The following is a 24,469-nucleotide window of genomic DNA, read 5'->3' as shown; positions in this document are numbered from 1 at the left end:
CTGCTTCAAATAGACATTTTATTGCTGTGATAAGGAACAGTAGATTCATTGAATGAGTAACACTGGTTTCCAGCAGCCATAAAAGAACTATATTTGTTCTGTTAAATTTATCAATCTGATAAGTTCCTTGTGTCCCTCAGAAGGGGAATGAATAGAAAAGTCAAGAAAATGGGATATTAATTTTTTTTTTCTTTTTAACATCCCCTCCCAATTTTTCTCTTCTCTGGGAATTTGGCTAAACAACACTGAATTCTCCAGGGAGAGTCAGACTTCTGATTACCATGGCAACACAGAAGTCTCCTGTCATGGGACTTTTAAATGATGGGACAGTAACATGCTAAGAGAGTAGTAACAGCCAGTTTCTTTCCTTATGAGTAGAGGATTTGGATTATTATTATTGAGGCAGGAATATGATCTATGATTTCATTTTTATTCCCTGGGAAGAATGATATCTGTAATATTTTCATTTTAAAAAAATGAAAAGAGCTTCTTTTTAAATTGCAAAGCTGAGTTACTCATCCTTACACAATTTTCTGAAGGCAGCACTGAATTTCTATTATTATGAGTTATTCACTATTAACCCAGAACCTGGGGTATACATAGATTGAGATTTAATTTCTTCCTCCTCTTTTGGATCTCTCTGTCTTCTGTGTGTTTGTTCTGTTCTAGATTCCTTGTGCCAAGCACACATGGGTAAGGGTCCTTCTGTCTTGCCTTCTAGAGACAGATCTGTAAACAAGTTTCTCTTTCCCTCCTGCTAGTGTCCAAGTGAGGTGAGGTTGTGGTTCCCTCTGTATCTACTCAGAATGTGTGCTGGGGAATGCTGGAAGGAATATCTTTCTGCGTTCTAGACATGGAAAGAAGCATTAGGAATCCCAGTAGTGCTTCAGGTCTAGTCATGTTTGTTAATCCAAATTCATTATTGACAGAGCCAATATTTTGATGATCTGTCTGACTCCTGTTTCCAGATCTGTTCCAAACTCTGAAAGGGAAATGCTTGTTTCATTTTTGCTTGTTGTCAATTTAATACTCAATACATTAAATAGAGTACACTGTGAAATCACATATTTTTATATGTTCTTGGGACATCCCACCATTAAGGGGTTCTTATTGGCACTTCTTCCTACTTAGTGTCCATCCAGCTTTCCCCTCCCTTCCCTCATTCTCTGCTTCTTACCTTTTCCTCCCAATTGTTAAATTCCTAGAACTCTAAACACTTTCTATTCTACAAAGTAGTACTTCAGCTCTCTCCTGCTCCTACCGTGTTTCCCCGAAAATAAGACCTAACCAGAAAATAAACTCTAGCATGATTTTTGAGGATGCTCATAATATAAAATAAGCCCTAATGCATCTTTTGGAGCAAAAATTAATACAAGACCTGGTCTTATTTTCGGGGAAATACGGTAAGGCTTATTTTATATTAAGAGTATCTTGAAAAATCATGCTAGGGCTTACTTTCCAGTTAGGTCTTATTTTCGGGGAAACACAATAATCCCAAACTTGCACATTAAAACCCATTAAGGAGATAAATTTATGGCTATGAAGAGCTGGATAGTCTTATATAAACAAAAGGAAGTCTACCTTTTTACCGATTCCCCACATGGGGATGGGCAATTAGAGATGATTCTATTTCCTCTCGCTGTTAGAGAAACTGGGCTCTATTCAACTAATCTCTTTGCAGTATTTACCAATGGTATACAACCCTCAATTTTCAAGGATTTTTCATCCCATAACTAGGACATTTGGCAGCCTTCTTACAGACTTCTTAGCCAACAGTGTCTTCTGGCTGCAATTCATCTGGCACATCACCTTATTATCTTATGTGCAATACTACCGTTTCCTTCTCTAATTCTTTAAGAGCTCATGGTTCCCATTAGATTGGCACAATCCTTTACTTGCTATTCAGAATACATCCCAACCTCATCAACTTTTGTTTCTGGTTTTATCTCCCAGTACTACCTATAATAAATCTTCCTTTCTTATCAACAAGGTCTACCCATATTTTTTGAAAAATTAGTTTTTCCACTGTTATGCCCTTGACCATATTCATTTTTCAAATTCCTGCTTATTCTTTAATATCTAGCTTAAACTTTTCCTTTAGAAGTTTTCCCTGACCAATCTGGCCTGTCATTTCCCTTCTCTGAAATTTTGTACTCTTTGTACCACAACAGGATTTTCTACACAGGAAATCTCCAGATTTCAGAATTTAGGAGTTGAGGTTTCAAATATCCACATAATAGAATTTTAGTGCTGGAAGATATCCGAGAGACCATGTAGTTCAACCACTGATGTTTTAGATGAGATCACATGTCCTAGGAAGGTAAATGACTTAGTGGCAAAACTTGAACCACAGACATCTGACTCTGAGTCCAGTTCGACCTCTTCTTGTGGCTTCCTGCTCATGCACACTGGGCCAGCCCCTCCTCACTCCCCTTGGCTGGTACTTCTGTTGCTATTTGTTACACTGGCTGTACTCTGAGCCCAAGGTACCCATTTTTTTAGCGGTTGTAAAGTTAGCAGATGCTACAGAAATACTGAACATATGACTCCTAAATTAAAGCATTTCTCTTCATGTAATGAGGTCTCAAAGAGTCATAAGGAGAAAAATCCTTTGAACAAAATTGCTTGTCTAAAGAATTTTATGCCAGGAGCAAATACTTAGATTAATTTATTCACAGTGATCTCTATAATGTGTTCTTTGTATATATAGGAAATCCTATAATGATTAGGGAAAATATATATGTATATTATATATATATGTGTGTGTGTGTGTGTGTGTGTGTGTGTATATATATATATATATATATATATATATATATATATTTATAAGCTTCAGGTATACTATGATTCAACGTATGTGTACACTACAAACTGAGCACCTGCAAAAGTCTGGTTACTATCCATCACCATACAACTGACCATTCCTCGCTTTAGCCTATCTCCCAACCGTTTTCCCTCTGGTAATCACTGATCTAGTCTCTGTATCTATGAGTTTGTTTTTGTTTTTGTTTTGTTTTGTTTTGTTAGATTCCACATATGAGTGAAATCATATGGTATTTGTCTTTCTCTTTCTGACTTATTTCACTTAGCATTATTTTCTCAACATCCATCCATGTTTTCACTAGTAGCTTGCAAGATTTCATTCTGTTTTATGGCTGAGTAGTATTCCATTATATGTATGTATGTATGTATGTATATATGTATGTATGTGTATATTATTCTTTATCCATTCACCCATTGATGCACACTTAGGTTATTGTTTCCATATCTTGCTAGTGTAAATAATGCTGCAGTAAGCATAGGAGTGCCTATATCTTTTCAAATTAGTGTTTTTTTTCCTTCGAATAAATACCTAGAAATGGAATAGCTGGTTCATGTGGTAGTTCTAGTCTTAAGTTTTTGAGGAATCTCCAGTATTTTCCACAGTGGCTGAAGCAATTTATAGTCCCACCAGCAGGGTATGAGGGTTCCCTTTTCTCCACATCCTCTCCATTACTACTTTTTATTTCTTGTCTTTTTGATAATAGCCACTCTAACAGGTGTGAGGTGATATCTCATTGTGGTTTTGATTTGCATTTCCCTAATAACTTGTGATATTGAACATCTTTTCATGTGCCTGTTGACCATCTGTATGTCTTCTGTGGAAAAAAATGCCTATTCTGATCCTCTGCCCATTTTTTAACTGGGTTATTTGTTTTGTTGTTGTGGAGTTTTATGAATTTTAAAACATAATTTGGATATTAACCCCCCATAGAATATATGATTTATGAATATTTCCTTCCATTCAGTAAATTTTGATGATGGTTTTCTTCACTGTGCAGAAGCTTTTTAGTTTGATGTAGTCCCATTTGTTTTTTGCTTTTGTTTTCCTTGTGTTTGGAATCAGATCCACAAAAACTGTTAGACCAAAAAACTGTTAGAACTAATAAATATATTAGTAAAGTCGCAGGATATACAATCAATGAACAGAAACCGGTGGTGCTTCTATTCCCTAACAATAAACTATAAAAAAGAGAAATTAAGAAAACAATACCATTTACAATTGCATAAAAGAATAAAATATCCCAGAATAAATTTAACCAAGGAGGTAAAAAGACCTGTACACTGAAAACTGTAGGACACTTATGAAAGAAATTGAAGAAGACACAAAAAACATGGAAATATATACCATACTCATGGACTGGAAGAATTAATATTTTTAAAATGTCAGTACCAACCAAAACAGTCTACAGATTCAGTACAATCCCTATCAAAATCAAAATTTCAATGGAATATTTCACAGAATTAGAACAAATAATTCTAAAATATGTGCGGGACTGCAAAAGATCTCAAATAGCCAAAGCAATCTTGAGAAAGAAGAACAAAGCTGGAGGTTTCACACTCCCTGATTTCAAGCTATATTACAAAGCTATGGTAATCAAAACAGTATGGTATTGGCACAAAAACAGACACATAGACAAATGGAACAGAATTGAGAGCCAGAAATAAACCCACACATATAGGCAATTAATTTATGACAAAGGAGCCAAGAATATACAATGGGGAAAAGACAATCTCTTCAATTAATTGTGTTGGAAAAACTGGAGAGCCACAGGCAAAAGAATGAAACTGGACTGTGTGTTCTTTATCCTTCGCATTCCTCCAGCACCTCAATGATGCATCATTTGCCCCCCGTTTTCTGTATCTCCCTCTCTGCTGTCTTCCTACTCTCTACTCCTTCTCAACAGCATTTGGAAGTGATCCAAAACTTTTTCATCTTAAAAAAGAAAATACAGTAACTTGGATATAGTGTTTAATGCAGTAAATAACTTGGGAGTACTTACTCTTACTTGACCTCTCTGTAATGTTTGATGTTGTTGATCATTCATTCCCTCTTTTTTTGAAACCGACTCCTTTATTGTTTTAACTGATACACTCCTGTTTATCTTTGGAAATCTCTGGCTGTTCCTTCTCAATGTAGTTTACAATGCCTCTTTCTTTATCCCCCACTTAAATGTTGACTTTTCTCAAGAGTTCATTTTTGGGGTCCTTCTCTTCTCCTTCCCTTTGTTCCAGTTGGTGATTTCACTCCCATGCATGGCTTCAGTTCTCCTCTTTACACTGATGATGACCAACTACACATTCAGCCCAGACTTCTGAACAGAAACCCTAAGTGCAAGAATTAATGGAATATTATTTTCAAAGTATTGAAAGAAAAAAAAATTAAGCTTAATATTTCAAGTTACAGTGGTACCTTGGTTTTCAAACATCTCCGTTGACGAACATTTTGGTTTATGAATGCAGTAAACCCAGAAGTAAATGCTTCAGTTTTTGAACACGACTCAGAAGTTGAACATAACTCACTCAGCTTCCACTGAGTGCAAGGTTCTGAGGCCTAGGTGTCGGCTGTTTTCGAATGTTTCAGAACTCACGGATTACGGTTGAAAACCGAGGTACCACTGTATCACTTAAATGCTAGAGTGAATTAAAAATGATGTCAGCGATTCTAGGCCTCGGGTCACCTAATACACACTCTAACAACACTTTTAGAGGAGCTTCTCCAGCAAGAAGCAAAATAAATAGAAAAGGAATCGATAAGATATGCGAAATAAATGTTAATAAATAATTTAATATAATTTATTGCCTAAATAAGTAATGAATGATAATAAAAATTTATCAATTCACAATTTAAACTCTAGAAAACATGAGGGAGGATGGTGTTAGCGTCCAGAGAGAGACAAGAGCTTGCTAAGGCATTTCTGTTAGAAGTGAAGAGCATAAGGGGAATATAGGTATTGATGTGTTTGAATTCTATTACTATAGGAAATAAATAAATGAATAATAAATATAAGGATGGGTCTTAATGAGTTGAGATAACTACCAGAAGATGAAAATCATAAGGTGTGATTTTCAAAACAGCAGAGTGAAACTCAGTCTATCCAATGGAAGTTAGAAATGGAGAGGAATAGAAGAAACAAAAGGAAATATTTGAAATAGAAAGTATGGGAAAAGATGGCAGAAATAGTTTCTAACAAATCACTAAACCTATGTGAATTATTTAAATTCACTTTTGGTGAGAGAGACTCTCTACTTAGATTTTGAAAAGATACAATCATATGCTGTCAAAAAAGATGCATTTAAAATGATAATACTGTAACACTTCCTAAATTATGTGTAATAGAAAATGTAAGAGAGGTGGGATACCTGTAACAGGTAATGAAAAAGAAAAAAAAATCAATTGACCCTGAAAGACTTTATTTTACTTCATTATAACTTTGCACAATGGCCCACTAGCTCAAAGATTGCAATCCCTGTCCTTACAGAACTCATGGTCTTTATCCTGATTCCTCCCAATACATTTTGCAGCACAGTCTTTGTAAATTTTAACATGATCTTGTCTTGCTGCAGCTTTTTAACTATCATTACCCCATTGTCTACAGCATTAAGTCCAAAGTCTTTGGCATTTTATTCAAGGCCTTCCTCAATTTGTAGCTTAGCTACTTTCCCTTTGCCTCCTACTCAGCTTCCTGTCCTCTCCATTTCCTGCTTTAGCCGTACAGAAACGTTCACACTTTTCCAAGTGGAACAGTCTCTCTCTCATTTTTATGCCTTTGTCTATTTGGTCTTTCTGACTGGAATTACCTTCTTCCTTTGTGATTCAAAACTTAGATGAGGTGTCACCTCTTCCATGATGCTTTCTTCCTGTTCTCCTGTAGTTATATGATATCATATCACATAACATTAAATTACTTTGTCTATCTCTCTGACTAAACTACAAGTCACTGGAAGAGGAGGGACCGTGTGGTCCTGTCATACAGGACAAATTATGCTCAATGACGAGGTGAATCCAAGTCAACAAATACTATGTTCCAGGTACTAGATGATATTAGATGATACAGACCAATAGGCGAGAAACAAACATTTAGGAAACAGATTTTGTGTATAAAGTTTGCATTGAATGGTTTTTCAGATCAAAAAAGAGAATTAAATAAAACAAGTTGTTTTCTGAAATATTAATTATATTGTATGAGTGTTTTCGGCAGCATTCTGGTTGCTTGTGACAGAAAACCAACTCAAATAAATTAGTTAAATATTTATTTGTTTGTTTGTTTGTTTATTTTTGGAAGGATATTGGGCATATCCCATGTAGCATTGCCAAAGTGAGGTTGCCCCTAGAGCTCAGGTTCATTGGGAACTGAGAAAACTGGAGATATAAATATAGTTATGTTTTTACCCATTTCTTGGCCTGTTGCCCTCCTCACTTCATACCAGCATCCCCCTTTTCAGTGAAAAAACATTGACAGAGATTAGTCCTGAGCCTTACAGCATAGATTTGCTGCCAGAGAGACATTAATCATCTTCCCCATTTCTGGTTCCAAAGTCTGGAGAAGAGTTCTGATCAGCTTGTTCTGAGCCAGGTGACCAACCTGAAGGAGTCATCTGTAGCCCAGAGAAGACTGATCACTGATCACCTGAGTCAGGTACCTACCCTGAGTGAGTCAATGATAGCAAGGAGGGCAAGGTTGGAGGGCAAGGTCAAAGAGCAAAAACATGAGAAGTGTGGGCACTCTCAGTTCTTGCCACTCTAAGTGAGGTCTTCCAGTATCATCTGGAGGTTGTTAGAAATTAAGAATCTTGGGCCCCTGAACCTACAGAAGCAGAATCTACATTTGAACTAGCCCCGCAAGTAATTTAGGTGCACACTCAAGTTTGAGAAGCACATTAACCAAGAACAACTGTTCTCTCCTTCTTCTAAGGGTGGGAACATTAGTTCTGGTTTTAAGTTTAGCAGGAAGTATTCCAAGGAAATGTTTGCAAGGTCATCCTAAGTGTTTAAAACATAAAATGAAATGTTTTGAAAAGTTTGGGAATTTTCTTTTTGAGCAAATTTTACAGAGAAAAGCCACTCACTGTTTTTCTCTGGGATAGTTTCTCACATATACCAAGAAACATACATTCAACTTTCTTTACTGTCCCATCATTTTTATAACAAATTCATCTACTCTTATTTCACAACCTAAAGACTAATTACCGGCTCCTACAAGTCCCCATTTCTGAATCACTGACCTGTTTCCTCCTTGGGCACTACTCTCATATGTGTTCCCCCATATGGTCTCGATTAAACAATTAGACATCAACCATGATAACTCCTAAAATATGGTCCTACCAAGACACTTTCTGAAATTGTTATTATATGACCTGCAATTTCATTGACCTGTATTATTCTGATGCTACAGTGATTTTAAGGAATATGGCTGTCATGTCTATGTTGAAGCATTTCCCTTTCATTTTCTGAACACAAGGTTGTACTGTTTCTAAACCAACAACTATCCATTTGAACTGTAATCAAACTAAAATAGCCAAAGGTGCTTTCCATTTGGTCCACAGATTTACTGGAGGCAGCTGAATTGCTTCTCCTTCAGGAAGTAGGTCCCTGGGAAAACTAGGAAGCAGTCTGTTCGACTAAGTCCAAGTTGTTCCAAGATCTGTGCCTGAGAAGTCACAAGCCCAAGGAACACACCAGGTGGGGAGTGTGGGACATAGGTTCATTGAGACTGACTGACCCGGGAGAATCTCCCATGGCAGCTGTTGGGAGGGGTAGAGATCTGTACACAGGCAGAGAAAAAAAACAAGGTTCTATAGGTACAGCCTAACAAAGAGCATTTTGTGGGAGAAATCATCTGGCAGGCCCTGCTTGTATGTGCACAGCATCCCAAGAAGCAGGGAGACCTTGACTGCCAGGCAGCAAACAGAACTGGCTGTCTGATAAGCAGCATTCCCAGGGAGTCGGGAGACCTTGACTGGCAGCCAGATCATCTGACTGTGGGCCAGGTCCCTACCCAGTCCTACTACGGGTTATCCGGGACCAATACAGATCAGTTTGGTTGGCAACTTTTTCCACCTAGATCAGATTCTGAAACTATGTTGGGGATGATTCCTGAAGTCTAAGATGGTCCCAGGTGAAAACACCTTGGTTGGCAGATGCATCAGGCTGCTATTGCTCTGGGAGAACCGGTCTTAGCCAGTCTGGTCCTTGTTATTTGTATTGGGTGTGTGGTAGCCTTGATGGTCCGGCATCAATCAGGAATAAATCATGTCATTAAACTTTCCAGATAACTTAAGCCCAACTCACTGAGTTTGAAAACTTAATTTTAACTATTTTCATGTCTATCTTTCTGAAAGAGAATATTGAGTAGGATATATTGAAGATAACTTGGGTAATGTAATGGAACCTGAGTGAGTGAAGGTGGCAAGAGTCTTCACAAGTACCATCCAGTAGGCACCAGGGTCATATATTTCAAATCTTTGGCCAAAGGGATGAATTTTTATTGATGCACACAAATATTTTCACAAAAGGGAAGTGCCACATTTAAAATTTTTTTAGTAATCAATTCCGACTAAATTCATATGGTGATCAGTGATGGGGAGAGGGGGTGGAGAAAGCTCAGTGACTTTATATCTTCAATGAGTGTTTCTTAAGCTTGCCACTCCAGGCATCTTCTAGTTAATGTTACAATTAGTTGAGCTGCAAACTCGGGATTATCGTTCTGTAAGTCAACTTTTGGGGTCTCTTCTGGCTCTGTAGAGGTGTGTGGTGTCCCATGTGTCTTTAGTGTCGCACACTGGCCACTGAACACACTGCTGAGATGTTGTCCTTATGCTGCAGAGGATATGTTCTCCATTTTCCTCATTTTTTGCTCTTTTCTGTCTCCCAAGGCTCATTTTTTGTTGTTGCTATTTTGAATTTCTGGCAAAATGTTTCTGTTTTTGTTTCTCAACATGTTTTGACTTTTGTACTATGTAGATTGTTTCCTTCTTATATAATACGTAAAAACATTTTTTCTGATTATAAATAATACATGTTTACTATAAAAATGTTGGAAGACATCACAAGACTTACAGAAAGAAATTTTAATTACCTATTTTACATACATATATTTATGTATATATATGTGTGTATATATATATATATATATATATATATATATGTATATATATATTCTTGAATCATTAGACCATACTGTGTATTTATTTTTGTAAACATTTAAAAACCGGATATATTATAAGCATTCTATCAAAAGACTGTAGAGGAACGAGGATAAAGATGATGAAGGTGGTCAGATGACTAATATTGACTTAGTGATTCCTCTGTTTCAGGTACTGAGCTAATCACCCTGCTTATACTTAATTAATCTTCATATCAATCCTATGAGGCTTTTGTCCTCTACTACAGATAAGGAAGCTGTAGTACAGCAAGGTAAGTAACTTGTCCAGTGTTCCATAACTAGTGAGTAGATATATATTTTTAAAGCATTTCCTTAAGAAATAAATATTTCATAAATCCCATTTTAAATGACTGCATAGAATTCTATCACATGAATACATCATTATTTGTTATTATTGTTGGGCATTGAGATTGTTTCCAATTTGGGTATCTTTCAGGTAATGCTGCTATGAACGCCTGTGTTGGCAACTTTAGTTATTTCCTCATGATGGATATCCGGACATAAACTGATATGCCAAGGGGTGGAGATGGTTATGGCCCCTGACAGTGCCAATTGCTTTCTAGAAAGACAGTGCCCATCTATAATCCATGGGATACCATATACTTGACAAGTATTAACATTTAATCATATCTTTGTTAATTTGAAAAGTAAAAATACTGTTCCATATATACATATTTTTAAATTTAGTAACAAGGATTTTATTGTTCTCGTTGTTGTTACCAGTCACTGGGATTGCTCACAGCATACAGAGAATTAGGGGTGGAATATACCCCATTCTCAGATGCGGAAATTGAATGAGTCAGTCAATCCTAGGGCTTAGGATCTTCTGTTTGTATTCTTGGTACCTCCGTCACTGCGTATTATTCAGGACCACGAATTCACTACCAGGTATGCATATTTGATCCATGCATTTCCACTAGACAACTAGGTTGTATTATATTAGCAAATTTGAATCACTCGTTGTCCAGCATAAAAACCAAAAAACAAAACAAGCAAGCTAGGTAATGAATGAACTCTGTCCATTGTTAGCAAATTTGATTGGCATGCAATTCTAAAGTTAATAGCTTTGCTTAGAACTGTTTCTTACTGTAACAGTTTGGTGAATTAAAAGGGTTTTCCCCTTATTTCCTGGTTCCTGGTGTACTAAAGGGAGGTGCACAGGAAATTGAATTAAACATAAAATGTTTCCTGCATGTGGAACCTTGGCTACATAATAAAGAAAAAGTTTGGTCTCTAATGGGAGTATTTGAAAATTCTTTTCTGAAAAGTAAAGTGCAAGAAAAACTGGTTAATGTGAGATTTTAGTTAGTTATGTCAGATAAACTAAAATGCTATTAAAGTTCCCTGTACTATTATTTTAGAAATGTTTGCTGATCATCCTGTCTGGGTCAGTTGGTTTAATTCCACCTGCCTTCAAGTGGGTGTCATTAACTTAGGGAGGGATCTATGTTTAGAGAGAGATGGTTCAATGCAGCTGAACTGCCTGGGTTAAAAATGCTGACTGTGTCACTAATTAGCTGTGTGACCTTACTCAATTTGTTGGACTGCTCTTTGCCTCAGTTTCCTCATTTGTGAAATGTGGGTAATAATATTACCAAACTCATGGAGTTTCTGTGAGGAAAAAATGAGATAATATAGCCGAAACCCAGAACAGTACCTGGCACATAGTAAGTGCTAAGAAAAATTACCTATTCTTACAATTACTACTAAATAATAATAACTATTCTTGATATTATTATTCTATATATTCAAATTATTATTAGTAAGGAAAGCTGCTTGCCTCCTCTCTCTTCATCAAGCTAGTGTTTTATGAATAGTATTAGTGTAACTGCAACTATGTTTCTGGAATCAGCCTGCCAACAAATCAGCCTGGAAGTGCTTCTCGGTTGTGGTAAAAAGAATATCTGGAAATCTGAGGCTTGTACAGTGTTGGTTGGCTCAGTCCACGCAACTGGGCTTTTCTTTCAAGAGGGAGTAAAGAAGTTGGACTCTAGATTGCGAATAACTCTGGTTTAAATACTACTTAAATCACTTACCAGTTGAGATTGTAGGCACATTATTTCACTCTGAGCTTTAGTTGCCCATCTTTACAAACTTTTGACAGGACAGCTCTTCCATTTAGAGGGCTCTGATTTGGCCCCTGGCTGGCTGTGCCTCTCCTGGACCTGGCTTCATGGGCGTGAGACACAAATGGCCCTTCACTCAGAAAGGTCCTGTACTTGATTTAATGCTCTGCTGTAGTTGTCTTGAAATTCTTCTTCTTCTTTTTTTTTTTAAGATTTTCATTTAGTTTATTCTGTTTGTAAGCTGATATTAAAATTAACATATACTGTTTGTGTAATTAAAATGGAGAAAAAAGGAGATGAGCAAGAAAACAATGGAAATAAAGCTCCGTCTGAGGTTCATTCACTCAGCTGTGTGATCCCTAGATGGGGACATCTGGCCTCTTAGCAGTTTGAGTGAAGAATCCTTGAGGGCTCTAGATAGGACCACAAGTGCACTGTATGTTGCCATCAAAAGGCTGCTGCCTTCCTAGGCTGTGTTCGTGGGAATGTAGTATCTGCATCAAAGGAGATGGTTCGTGCTTCCCCCAGGCCCCATGTCCAACCAGATCAGGGCATTGAATGCTGGTGTCCACAAGCGGCTGAAGGGTCTGAAGGTGCCTCTTTCTTCTTTTTAGGCCCCTTGCCTCACTGCTGCTTCCTGAGGTGTGCACCGCAGCAAGACCGGGCCTCGTCAGTACCCCAGATACTTCACATACTCTGTCAGTGTCTGGATGCTCTTCCTGTTCCCCAAACACCCCACCCACCAGGCTGCATTTCCCAGTGAGCAAAATAAGCTCAGTGCACCAGCAAAACTCTCCCAGTTTTTCTTTCAAAACGTTGATATTTGAACATCATTGAAGTTTCTCACCCTTTGCTTGACCACAGGGAGATCTCCCCAGGAAGTCTTCCCAGGCCCCACTCTGGGAGAGGGCCTGGCCGCCTGCTCTGTGTCAGCCTGAATCTCTCCTATCTGGCCTTGTGCATGATTTATTGTTACTGCTGGTTTGGTTATGTTTATTTTTTGTTTTTAATTTTTTAAATAATTTTTAACATTTAGCTAACATACAATATTACATTAGCTTCAGGTGCATACCGTAGTTGTTCAACACTGATATGCCTGAAGAAGTGATCACTGGAAGTCCAGCAACCATCTGACACCGTACCACGCTATCACAATATGATTGACGACTATATTCCCCATGCTGTACATTACATCCCCATGACTTATTTATTCAATGCCTAGATATTTGAACCTCTTACTCCCCTTCACCTTTTTCTCCCTTTAAAAAATTTTCAATTACAGTTGACATTCAATATTATTTGATATTAATTTTAGGTGTACAGCATAATGGTTAGACATTTATATAATTTAAGTGACCCCCTGACTTGTCTAGTACCCCCTGGCACTATACATAGTTATTACTATATTATTGACTTTATTCCCTGTGCTTTACTTTATATTCTCATGACTATTTTGTAACTATGAATTTGTATTTCTTAATCCCTTCACTTTTTTCACCCTCTCCCCCAACCCCTCTTCCCATCTATCACCCTGATAAATCTAATACCCATCTGACACCATATGTAGTTATTACAATATTTTTGACTATAACCCTTATGCTGTACTCTGCATTCCCATAATTACTGTGTAACAACCAAATTGTACTTCTTAATTCCCTCCCCTTTTTCACTCACCCCCAACCCCCTCACATCTGGCAACCATCAATATGTTCTCTGTATCTATGAGTTTGTTTCTGTTTTGTTTGTTCATTTTGTTCTTTAGATTCCACTTACAAATGAAATCATATGACATTTGTCTTTCTGTCTTACTACACTCGTCAAAATTCGCTCTAGGGTCCATCCATGTTGTTGCAGATAGCAAGATTTCATTTTTTTTGTAGATGAGTAATATTGTATATATGTACCACCTCTTCTTTATCCATTCATCCACTCAGGGACACCCAGGTTACCTTCATATCTTGGCTACTGTAAATAATGCTGCAATGAACATATGGATGCACATGTCCCCTCGAAGTAACGTTTTGGGTTTCTTTGGATAAATACCCAGCAGGGGGATCACTGGGTTCTTCTTTGTCTCTTTTTATAGCCTTTGTTTTAAAGTCTGTTTTGTCGATATAAGTATCACTACCCCAGCTTTTTGTTTTGTTTTCATTTTCATGAAATATCTTTTTCCATCCCTTTACTTTCAGTCTCTGTGTGTCTTTTTATTTTTTTTAATTTATTTTTTTAAATTTATTGGGGTGACAATTGTTAGTAAAATTACATACATTTCAGGTATGCAATTCTGTATTACATCATCTATAAATCCCATTGTGTGTTCACCTCCCAGAGTCAATTCTCCTTCCATCACCATATATTTGATCCCCTTTACCCTCATCTCCCACCCCCCACCCCCCTTACCCTCTGGTAACCACTAAACTATTGTCTGTGTCTATGAGTAACCATGTGATTTCATTGATATGTGGTATATATAAACCAAAAACAACAAAAGAACAAGACAAACAAATGAGAAACAGAAACTCATAGTCTCTGTGTGTCTTTCGATCTGAAGTGAGTCTCTTGTAGGCAGCATATGTAAGGGTTTTGTTTTCTTTTCATTCAACTACCTATGTCTTTTAATTGGAGCACTTAATCCATTTACATTTAAAGTAGTTGTTGATAGATATATAGTTATTGCCATTTTATTATTCATATTTTTTATCCTTTTTTTCCATCTTGAAGAAGTCCTTCTAACATTCCTTGTAATACTGGTTTTGTGGTGTTGAATTCCTTTAGCTTTTTCTTTTCTGGGAAGTTCTTTTCTGGGAAGCCTTTGATTTTAAATGATATCTTTGCTGGGTGGAGTAATCTTGGTTGTAGGTTGATGCTTTTCATGTCTTTCAATATTTTGTGCCAATCCTTTCTGGACTGCAAAGTTTCTGTTAAGAAATCTGCTGACATACTTACGGGAACTCACTTCAGTGACATAAGTAACTAACTGCTTTTCTCTTGTTCCTTTAAAATTCTCTCTTTGTCCTTAATCTTTGACATTTTAATTATGATGTGTCTGGGTGTGGGCCTCTTTGGGTTAATCTTGTTTGGGACTCTCTGTGCCTGGGCTTGAATATCCATTTCCTTCACAAGGTTAGGGAAGTTTTATGTCATTATTTCTTCAAATAAGTTTTCAATTCCTTGCTCTCTTCTTCTGCTACACCTATGGTGCAAATGTTGGTACACTTGATGTTGTTCCGGAGGGCCCTTAAACTGTCCTCATTTTTTAAAAGTCTTTTTGCTGTTCTGATTGGGTGTTTTCTGGTACTTTATCTTCTAAATTGCTGATTTGATCCTCTGCTCCATCTAATCTGTTGATTCCCTCTAATGTATGATTCATTTCAATTATTGTATTCTTTATTTCTGAGTAGTTCTTTTTTATGTTTTTTTATCTCCATTTTTATTTTTTCTATCTCTTTTTGAAGTTCTCCCTGAGAGCACTGAGCATCCTTATAACCAGTGTTTCGAACTCTGCATCTGGTACATTGCTTGTGTCCATTTTGCTTAGTTCTTTTTCTGGAGCTTTGTTCTGTTCTTATTTTGGGGGACTTCTTTCTTTGTCTCTCCATTTGGCTGCCTCCCTGCATTTCTTTTTACTTAGTATTTAGGGTTGCTATGCCTCCTGGTCTTAGTAGAGTGGCATTATGTAGTAGGTGTCCTGTGGGGCCTAGTGGCACAGTCTCCCTGGTCACCTGAGCCGAGTGCTCCAGGTATGTCCCTTGTGTGGGTGGGTTGTATGTGCCCCCTGTTGTAGTTGAGCCTTAGTTTCCACATCAGTGGAAGGGATTGACCCTCAGGCTGATTGTTTGTGAGGATTGGCTGTGACTACAGTGGAGGAGCTGTTGTGCAGGGGCTGAGCCTACAAAGCACAATTTGCTTTAGAAGGGCTCTGGTGCCTGCCCAGTCTGCCTTTTGTGTGTGTCATCCTTGAAGCTGGATGATGCTCTGGCTTGGTCCAAAGCTGGCCATCAGGCATTCCAGCCCTGGGGCTCTTGGGAGGGGTCCTGCTGCAGGCCAAGTTCAGCCACAGTCTGTGTCCTGCCTGGGGCCACCTGGCATGAGCCACAAAGCAATATGCAAATGGCCACCTCCCATGCTGGCCTTGGAGGTGCCTCCAGAGTCCAAGCTGCAAACCAAGGCCAGCTGTGACTAGTGCTGGGCTTAGGGCTGCTCAGCCAGTGGTACAGGACATGCCAAAGCCAGATGCTGCTTTTTTGGGTTTCATGTACCTTTGAGAGATTTTAGGAAAGTCTGCACCATAAGTCAAGACAGGCCATTTATACAGAAAAGCCACTGGAAGTGGCTTGGGCATGCCCGAAAGTTGGTTGGGGCAGGGTCTCAGAATCACTAGAGTGGGGTGAACAAATGGTATTCACCAAGTTGATAGAGACTCAGACTGGTGGCCACCTGTGTCTGCACGCTGGGAGCAGGGAGGTCTCAACAAAGAAACAATGGCTTCTACCAGCTCCTCCCTCTTGGAGAAAGCTGCCTTTCCAGCCCTCACTATGAAGCCAGACAACTCAGTTACTACCTGTGCATCCCTGGCACCTTTCAAGCTGCTGCCCCAGTACTAGATCTCAGAGCAAGTGAGCCTGTGAGCGAGTAAGTCCGTGTATGGGCCCTTTAAGAGGAGCATCTGGGACTATAGCTCCCCTCCGTCTCACTCAGCCACAATCTCTGCTTATTTTCACAACCAGAAGTTAAGGAGACTTCTCTCCCCAACACTGAAACCCTAGACTCAGGAGCCTGGTGTGGGGCTGGGACCCCTCGCTCCTCCAAGGAGGACCTCTGCAGCCAAGATACCCCTCCCAGTTTTTAATGATCACACATGGGTGTGGGACCAGCCTGTTCCACACCTCTGCCACTTTTACCAGTCTCCAGGTGACTTCTTTTGTATGTCTTTAGTTATACAGCTTTGGTTCAGCTAGACTTCAGCTAGATGGTTGTTCTGTAGTTTAGTTGTAATTTTGATGTGGTTGTGAGAGAATGTAAGCACAGCCTTTACCTACTCTGCCATCTTGACTGGATCTTCGTTGTCTTGAAATTCTTAATAATTTTGTCTTTGGACATATGATTTGTAAGTGAAGTCTGATGGGATAATGCATCGTGCATTTAAGTAGAGGGATTACATGCAATATGTGTGTCTACCATTGTTTGCTACCCCATTTGCATATAATATTTACAATGTCCCATGACTACAGAATTCAGGTGGACTCACAATGTATTAGAGTTCAGCAAGACTCAAAGTGAGTACAAGGTAAACATGTTCTGTCTGTGACTGAATAGGCGGTGCCTTGACAGCTGGAGAGGCTGTGATTTCAGTTTGATCAAGAACTGTAGAAACAGAAAGAAGGCGATGACATTCTAAGAAACACAAATGACCTAGAAATTGTATTATTCATGTCATTTCCCTTTGTATCCAACTACTTATGTTGAAAATGATAACCTAGAAGGAAAGAGAAAAGTAGGGCAACCCATAGTTTCTTTTCCTTTCAGTCCATCCTTACCTATAGATGAGACTAAGGTAGATAGCATATAGCAAGATGTGAAATAAAAAACAAACAAACACGAGTCAGTTTTATGCAGTGTTTTCATTGTTTTGGCAAGAATGAAATACATATACATGCACAAACTACAAAAATACAAATTGTGTTTTCCACATACAAATTCAATGCTCTTATATCGGCATTTACAGTATAAAAATGAATGGTAAAAGTCATATGAATACTTTAAAATTATAATTTTTCTTTATTTAGAACAACTTTAAATAACAAATAAAAAACATTATGACAAGTCAGGACAGATTATGAAAGAAAGGAAAAAGCTTTATATTTTAGTACCTTTAATAACATGATTATTTACTGCTGCTTGAACAAGGGGTCCTGCATTTTTATTTTGTACTGGGTCCCCGAGTTAATGAGCTGGTCTTATCCTCTTTCTATGTGGTGAGGAATCCACAGTGCCAAGGGTTGTGCTCATCCAGTGAGTAACCGCTCACCTCTTCTAGAACACACTACACATGCCTGAAACCTGAGAAGCCCTGATAAGTAACTGCTCCTCCTTTTGTGACCTGAGTGGGCCAGAACTGACGTGGGTGCCAGGATGGTTCTGCCTAGGGCAGATAGCATCAATTGTGTATGAACTTTCGGACTAGAGAGATGGACAAAGGGCAACTGCTGATCTGTTGTGTACGCTGAACAGGCCACACCCATGTACATGAGTTTCCTGAGGGTGAGGACTGGAATTGGGGAGGATGGAAAGAAAAGAGGGTGTTCCATGGTCCATCTGTTTCTCAGCTGCCATGTTCCAGCATGTGAGGAGTTCAAGAATTTTAAGTTTGAACCTGGTCTTCTAAGGTATTATGAAGGTATATTGGTCAAGATAAGAAATAACACATTTTAACAGCTTATTAGTCTGTTTTATAATATTTGCAAATTATACACATGGTGTGTGAATCTCCATTTGTACTTTTGCCTCGGGGCCTCTCAAATATTAGGGGAGGGTATGAATGTGAGTATATAGCGAACCTAGTGCCCAGAAGAACTTAGTAAAAACCCAGTAAATATTGGCTCTTATCAATATCAGATAATAGAACAAATAATGATGGTAATAACGTAACACCATTCTCTTCTTGGCCAAACGCCCTGAAACCCTGCTCACCTCTCCTTCCCCGTACACAGCTGGTGGGGTGATAGTGGTAGTGGCGGTATTCTGCTTTCCAACCCTCAGAAACCTTGCTCTAGGCTGGTTGCCTGGATCCTTAAGGTGCTGCCCTGGGTCCTACAGCCGCCCCCTATGAGTAGGATTAGCTGCTGTCTGTCCTGTGCCTGCCTGACTCATGCATGAGCCTGGTATGCCCTCTGCTGTTTGAATCATGCCGTCTGTTCTGCAGCCCATCACATGCTTTCTGGTTTTTTCCTAATGGATTTGGAATTACTTTTGAAATTTAGGAAAAGATTTATCTCTATGACAGTTAAAATAGGCTCAGAAGAACAATTTATCATGTTTCATTTTCCACAATGGGTGCCAGATTTTTCTCAATTACAATAACAATGCATTGCTTAGGCTTTCTAGTGCATTTCCTGTCCTCATCATTTAGTTCTTACCTCGATTGTCGTATTTGACTCTTTCTGTGAAATTTTACTATAAACTCCTTGAACACTTTTGTTGATTTAGCCTCTCTTTTTTTATTTTAATGAATCCCTCTAACAAATATGCTTGAAAAGCATGTTCTTTGGAAACATTTCAGCATTTCTTCATAAGTCTGAAATCATGTAGAATTATTTGGGGCTAGGTAGAATCCATTGAGGCTATATGTCAGGTAGTTTTTTAAAGTATAATTAAAAAAAAAAACCACAGTGCTTAAACTCTCTCTCTCTCTCTCTCTCACTCTCACTCTCACTCTCTCTCTCATTCTTTTGCTGGTGTTGACATCTCCAGATTATTGTTGAGTGAATGAAATGAAATAATTAGATCCCTAGGATCACTCCAGTATGAATCTGGCAGTAGATTTTGCCCAACATGTAAGCTACAGTAATATTTGGAGAAGTGAAGTTTTGATTAGGGTCATTTTGTTTCTTTTCTTTCACTTGGTTTTTCCCTCCTCATTTTATACTTATAGCCAGACATCATGAAAGTGGAAGTACCACTTCCTCTGGCAGACACCAGGTGTGAATTAGCTACAAAACCATGGATTCTTAAAATAGATACTTCCCCTAAAATAATGCCTACCTACTGCGTGTTAATTGCTGGCTTGCTTGTTTATCGGTGGACTGGTTATAAAGTTCTTGAGAGCAGAAACCATACCTCGCTGGTTTACCCATTGTATCCTTGCATCTAACACACTATTTGGGATACAGTGCGTACTTAAAAATATTTGCTAAATGGATAAATGAATGCCTCAAGTACACAGACGATATGCTTAATGCAAAGCTAGGGATTTTGGGGGCAGGTGTAATAAGAAGAAAAGTTGATGAGGGAGTTGAAGGGATTTGAAGGGACACACCAAGATGTGTAAGAGCTGTATGGGGAAGGAGATAATGGATAAGGTTAAAAAGAGACAATCAAATGGTAATAGATCATTGTGAAATAAGAAAGCCTGTTTAATGGGGTAGTAACCGAACAACTCAGAGGAGGCTGTGGCCAGAGGAAGATACTGTGTTTTAAGATTTTATTGGTAGAACTGTTCTAGGTCATTACAATGTCTAGATCGTGGCCTTGAAAGCATTAGGTCAAACCATGTGGAATTGCCAATATCATCCCATTTTTTTACTTATATAAAGGCGCCTTTTCATGATCTAGTCCAATAGTTTGCTAAGGCTGAGTGTACATGGGTGAAGATCAGGAATTTTGAGGCTAAAATATTGATAGACTTTTTCATGTAGTTTCTGACACCAGGCAGAGTGACCTTAGGAGGTAAGTGTGGACAGTGTTGTGACTCAGGTGCCTGTCTTGGGTGAGATTATAGATGACAGTGAAGAGGGGATGAAGGCTAGCATAGCTCAAGGGCATCGGATGGAAGCTTAAAAAGAACAATAACAACAAAAAGCATGAGACCATAGGAGTAATGGCCTAATTTGGAAAGGGGAGCTTAGAAAATAATTCTCCCCATCCCCAGTGGGAGAAGGAGCAGACTCTTCTAGAAGAGAGGGCATTTTCCAATAAAAGTTCAGGCTCAGTTAAGTAAAGGAGGCAGAGAAGACATTTGCAGGAGCGGGATAAAGCTGTGGCTTCAGAAGAGAAAGCCTAGGTAGGACAGAGGCCTTTACTTGAGAATCCTGTTACCAATGCTGAGGATGTATTCAATAGATTTACCTACTTACTTAATCAACCTATCAGAAACTTAAAAAACTAAGGTCATTGTGGGATAATGATGGCAGAAAGCGAAATTTTGGTTTATTTTATCACATGCGACACTCAGGATCCATTTTGCAACAAGCTGCCCTATAACCCAGAATACATGAGACTGTTTCCTTTGCTGTTCTCTACTTTCTGTCTTATCTGTATGATCTGTATGTTGACATTTACCTCATTTCTCTGAAGTAACATCACATTCCTATGTAGTTCCTCACTGTATCCCAAGACACATTCCATTGAGTTCACCCAAATAGGAAATTAAAAATCTCCATTAGTGACTTAGAAATTGTCCAGGCTAAACCCATGGCGGTCCTGTTCTATGCGGCTGAGTTGGGGGCCTCAGGCTCCTTTGTACACCTGGGGCAGGTGAGCGGCCCTCTAGTTAGGCATGTGCTCTCGTTTGGTTTCATAACTGTCAGAAGAAGGCTTCAATCTCACTCTCTGTCCATTGGGTTGGCAAAGTACCTGATGTGCCCTCAATAAACAAGACTGAATTTTAGGACGTCAGTGTCTTCTTAGCCTCAGAACTCTCTGCTTCTCGGTTATTGTAACAAACCTGTGCATAAGAAAAAGCTAGTCATAAAAAATGGCCCGAATGAGGAGCAGTCCATTCACACCAGATCTTGTCTTGGGTGCAAACTCAAGAGCTGCTTGCTAGACTTGCATTGTTTGGGCCCCTGTATAATTGTCTTTCCTGAACAACACTGGGGTGTCACTCATTGTGACACCACAGGAAAGTGTGATTACAGGGAAGAACGTTGTGATCACCCCTGTATTAAACTGTTGTGGTGATTATATGGATGTTGCTTAGGCTGCAGTGTTAATATAACAGTATCCTCATGTATTGAGGGTCTGCAGATGAAACCTCACATGGGTCTCAAGGAGGAAAAGCCATTCTCCTCCTGAGCCTCTGGTTTGTTTTTCACGGTAGACTCTGTTAATCTTGTTACTCTTCTGTGTCTCCTTTGTTCTGCTTGCTTGGAAGCTCAAAATGAAATGTGAGACCTGGTTGTTGCACTTGTACAGAACATTATATGAGGCATTGGATATGCCGAACCTTTCTCTAGTTTTTATTATCTCTTTACTTCATTCCATTTCTTTACTTTCTTAATTTTTTATTGTGTTTATTGCATGTATCTCTAAGGTGCCTCAAATCCTGTTTTGAAATAAGGAAGACCTATAAATAAAGAAGCAAATTTGGGGTCTATGTAGAAACAATCTCCTAGATATTTTGTTTTCAAGCACAGAGCCACCCCCATCTTGAACTCATTATGCTAATGAAACTAAGAGGCTGAAACACCGTTCACAAGAATACTTTCCCTTGGAGGCACTGGCATCTGTGACTAGTTCTTGATGGGGACTGCCATATTGCTAAGTCTGTTTGGCTCCATTTTTCCTCCTTCCCCTTTCATCTGTCATGCCCTTAGCCTCCCCCACCTTTATCCATGTGGTCCTCAAAGTCCCCTTTCTCTCTCAAGCGTAGCTTTGATAATATTTACTTCCTAATTAAAAAAAAAAATCCTTAAATGCTTTTTTTATTGCCTACAGGCAAAAGGCCAAATTTCACTTATCTTTTTCTACTCAGGACTTGGCATAGGTTTGGAATACAGTAGGCGGCTCATACGTGTTGTTGAATGAACTGAACTGCATTACATAACATAATGAAAGGCATCTAAGGCACTAGTAGAGAACACTGGTACAAAAATGTTTATTTCTCAATCACTTTCCCTTCACACTGGGCGCAAACCTACCTTTCCCACCTCATCTCCCACCACTGTGCCTTTAATCATCACCAACGCATAATTTTATGCACAAAACATACATTTCTATGCCTGTGGAGCCTTCATCATGCTGTTATTGCTACAATGCAATCACTGCGTTGAATGCATCATCCTTGCCTAAATCTGGAGAAAATAATGTACATCGCTGGTAATGTTGGTTCAAATCTTCTCTGTAACAAGCCATGCTTTTTATCTAAATAGTTTGACCTGGTTGGGCATTTCTGGCATCTTTCATTTGCAATTACATGTTCTTTTTAACCAGCAAAGCCCCTTACATCGAATTAAAACATACTTCCATTTATTGATGCAAGCACTCCTTTCTAGTATTCAAAATCGTAATAAATGCCTGAATGAGGATTAAACTTTTGGATTTGAATGGATAGTTTTTTATACATCTGTATCCAGTTGTTTAGCATTTAATTTGATTAATTTGCCCCCTACAGGAAATCTAAAATACATTTTAGAAAGTTTTATATTGAAAAGAAGGATGGATGGTTTATTTATTTCATGAAAACTCAGCCCAAGGCTACGGACAGCTGCAATTCTCCGAGCCACTTCCACATAATTTTTAAAATGTGAATGCCAGGAATGGTGCTATTGACATTAATATCAGGGCAAGGAAGAGAAGGACTAGGTGTCTCTGGTGGAGTCGGTGGGGGAATAAACAAAGATACTCGTGCAATGTTGGAGATTTCTGACATCAGGTTGACCTTATCAACAGCCTGAACAGCAATGAAGAGGTCCGTGCCATTTTCAAAAGTGATGCTTTCTGGTTTAAACACAAACACTTCCTGAGCGCTGGCCTCCTTGGGAATGAGATCAGTAGTGTTCACTTGAACCGATTCATTGAACTTGTCTCTGAGATCAAGAATATTGGTACTTATTCCAATGATGTACTTGTATGCTGAAAAAAAAGAGGAAGTAACTTATAATTCTCAAGTCTTAGAGAAGTTTTAAAAGGCTGTTAGAAACGCCCTCCCATAAAGTGCTAATGAATAAATAACTGATGGTCCATTTTTATAACCGTTAGTATTGTTTCACATTCTTGTTTGTGTATCTTGACAGAGTGATAAATGTAAAATGGAATCAGGCTAGGTCAGTATTTCTGGGCCTAGCACTTGGCTAAGAGAGGAAGTGGTTTAATTACTGCTTATTATTCAATGATTTATAGAGGAGTTTTCAGATTCTGACACCAGGCAGAGTGATTTTAGGAAGTAAGAGGGGAGAACGTTGTGACTCAGGTGCCTCTCTTGGGTGAGACTGTAAATGACAGTGAAGAGAGGGGATGAAGGCTAGCATAGCTCAAGGGCATAAGATGGACTCTTAAAAAGAACAACAACAACAAAAAAAACATGAGATCATAGGAGTAATGGCCTAGTTTTGAAAGGGGAGCTTAGATAATAATTCTCCCCATCTCTGGTACTTGGCTATTGGGAGAAGGAGCAGACTCTTCGAGAACAAAGGGAATTTTCCAATAAAAGTTCAGGCTCAGTTAAGTAAAGGAGGCAGAAAAGACATTCGCAGGAGTGGGGTAAAGCTGTGGATTCAGAAGAGAAAGCCTAGGTAGGACAGAGGCGTTTACTTGAGTTTCCTGTTACCAATCCAAGGATATATTCACTAGATTTACCTACTTACTTAATCAACCTATCAGAAACTGTTAGAATGGGTGCTTCTCAAACTTTAATGTTCATACAAATCATCTAGAGATCTTAAAATGCCGATTCTGCCTCAGTAGGTCTGGGATGGGGCC

The 24,469-nt window shown here is 38.6% G+C and overlaps 1 protein-coding gene and 1 long non-coding RNA gene across 2 annotated transcripts in view; one reads left to right on the top strand and one right to left on the bottom strand.

The window, feature by feature from the left end:
• The window catches only part of LOC141572127 (uncharacterized), a 197,738-nt gene that overhangs the window by 100,865 nt on the left and 72,404 nt on the right, over window positions 1-24,469 (top strand). Inside the window, exon 3 of the long non-coding RNA XR_016018655.1 lies at window positions 10,138-10,237. This is a non-coding gene — a long non-coding RNA (uncharacterized LOC141572127). The remainder of the gene's footprint in view (window positions 1-10,137; window positions 10,238-24,469) is intronic.
• The window catches only part of CLCA1 (chloride channel accessory 1), a 31,983-nt gene continuing 28,611 nt past the window's right edge, over window positions 21,098-24,469 (bottom strand). Inside the window, exon 14 of the mRNA XM_019751755.3 lies at window positions 21,098-23,623. Within this exon, the coding sequence (XP_019607314.3) occupies window positions 23,235-23,623 (389 nt within the window). The 3' untranslated portion in view covers window positions 21,098-23,234. The remainder of the gene's footprint in view (window positions 23,624-24,469) is intronic.

The sequence above is a fragment of the Rhinolophus sinicus genome, chromosome 14 (assembly GCF_057876585.1).
Source record: "Rhinolophus sinicus isolate RSI-liver-muscle chromosome 14, RSI-T2T, whole genome shotgun sequence".
In the NCBI taxonomy this organism is placed as follows: domain Eukaryota; kingdom Metazoa; phylum Chordata; class Mammalia; order Chiroptera; family Rhinolophidae; genus Rhinolophus; species Rhinolophus sinicus.
The sequence above is the reverse complement of the archived record's forward strand: the minus strand, read 5'-3'. Positions and strand labels throughout refer to the sequence as shown.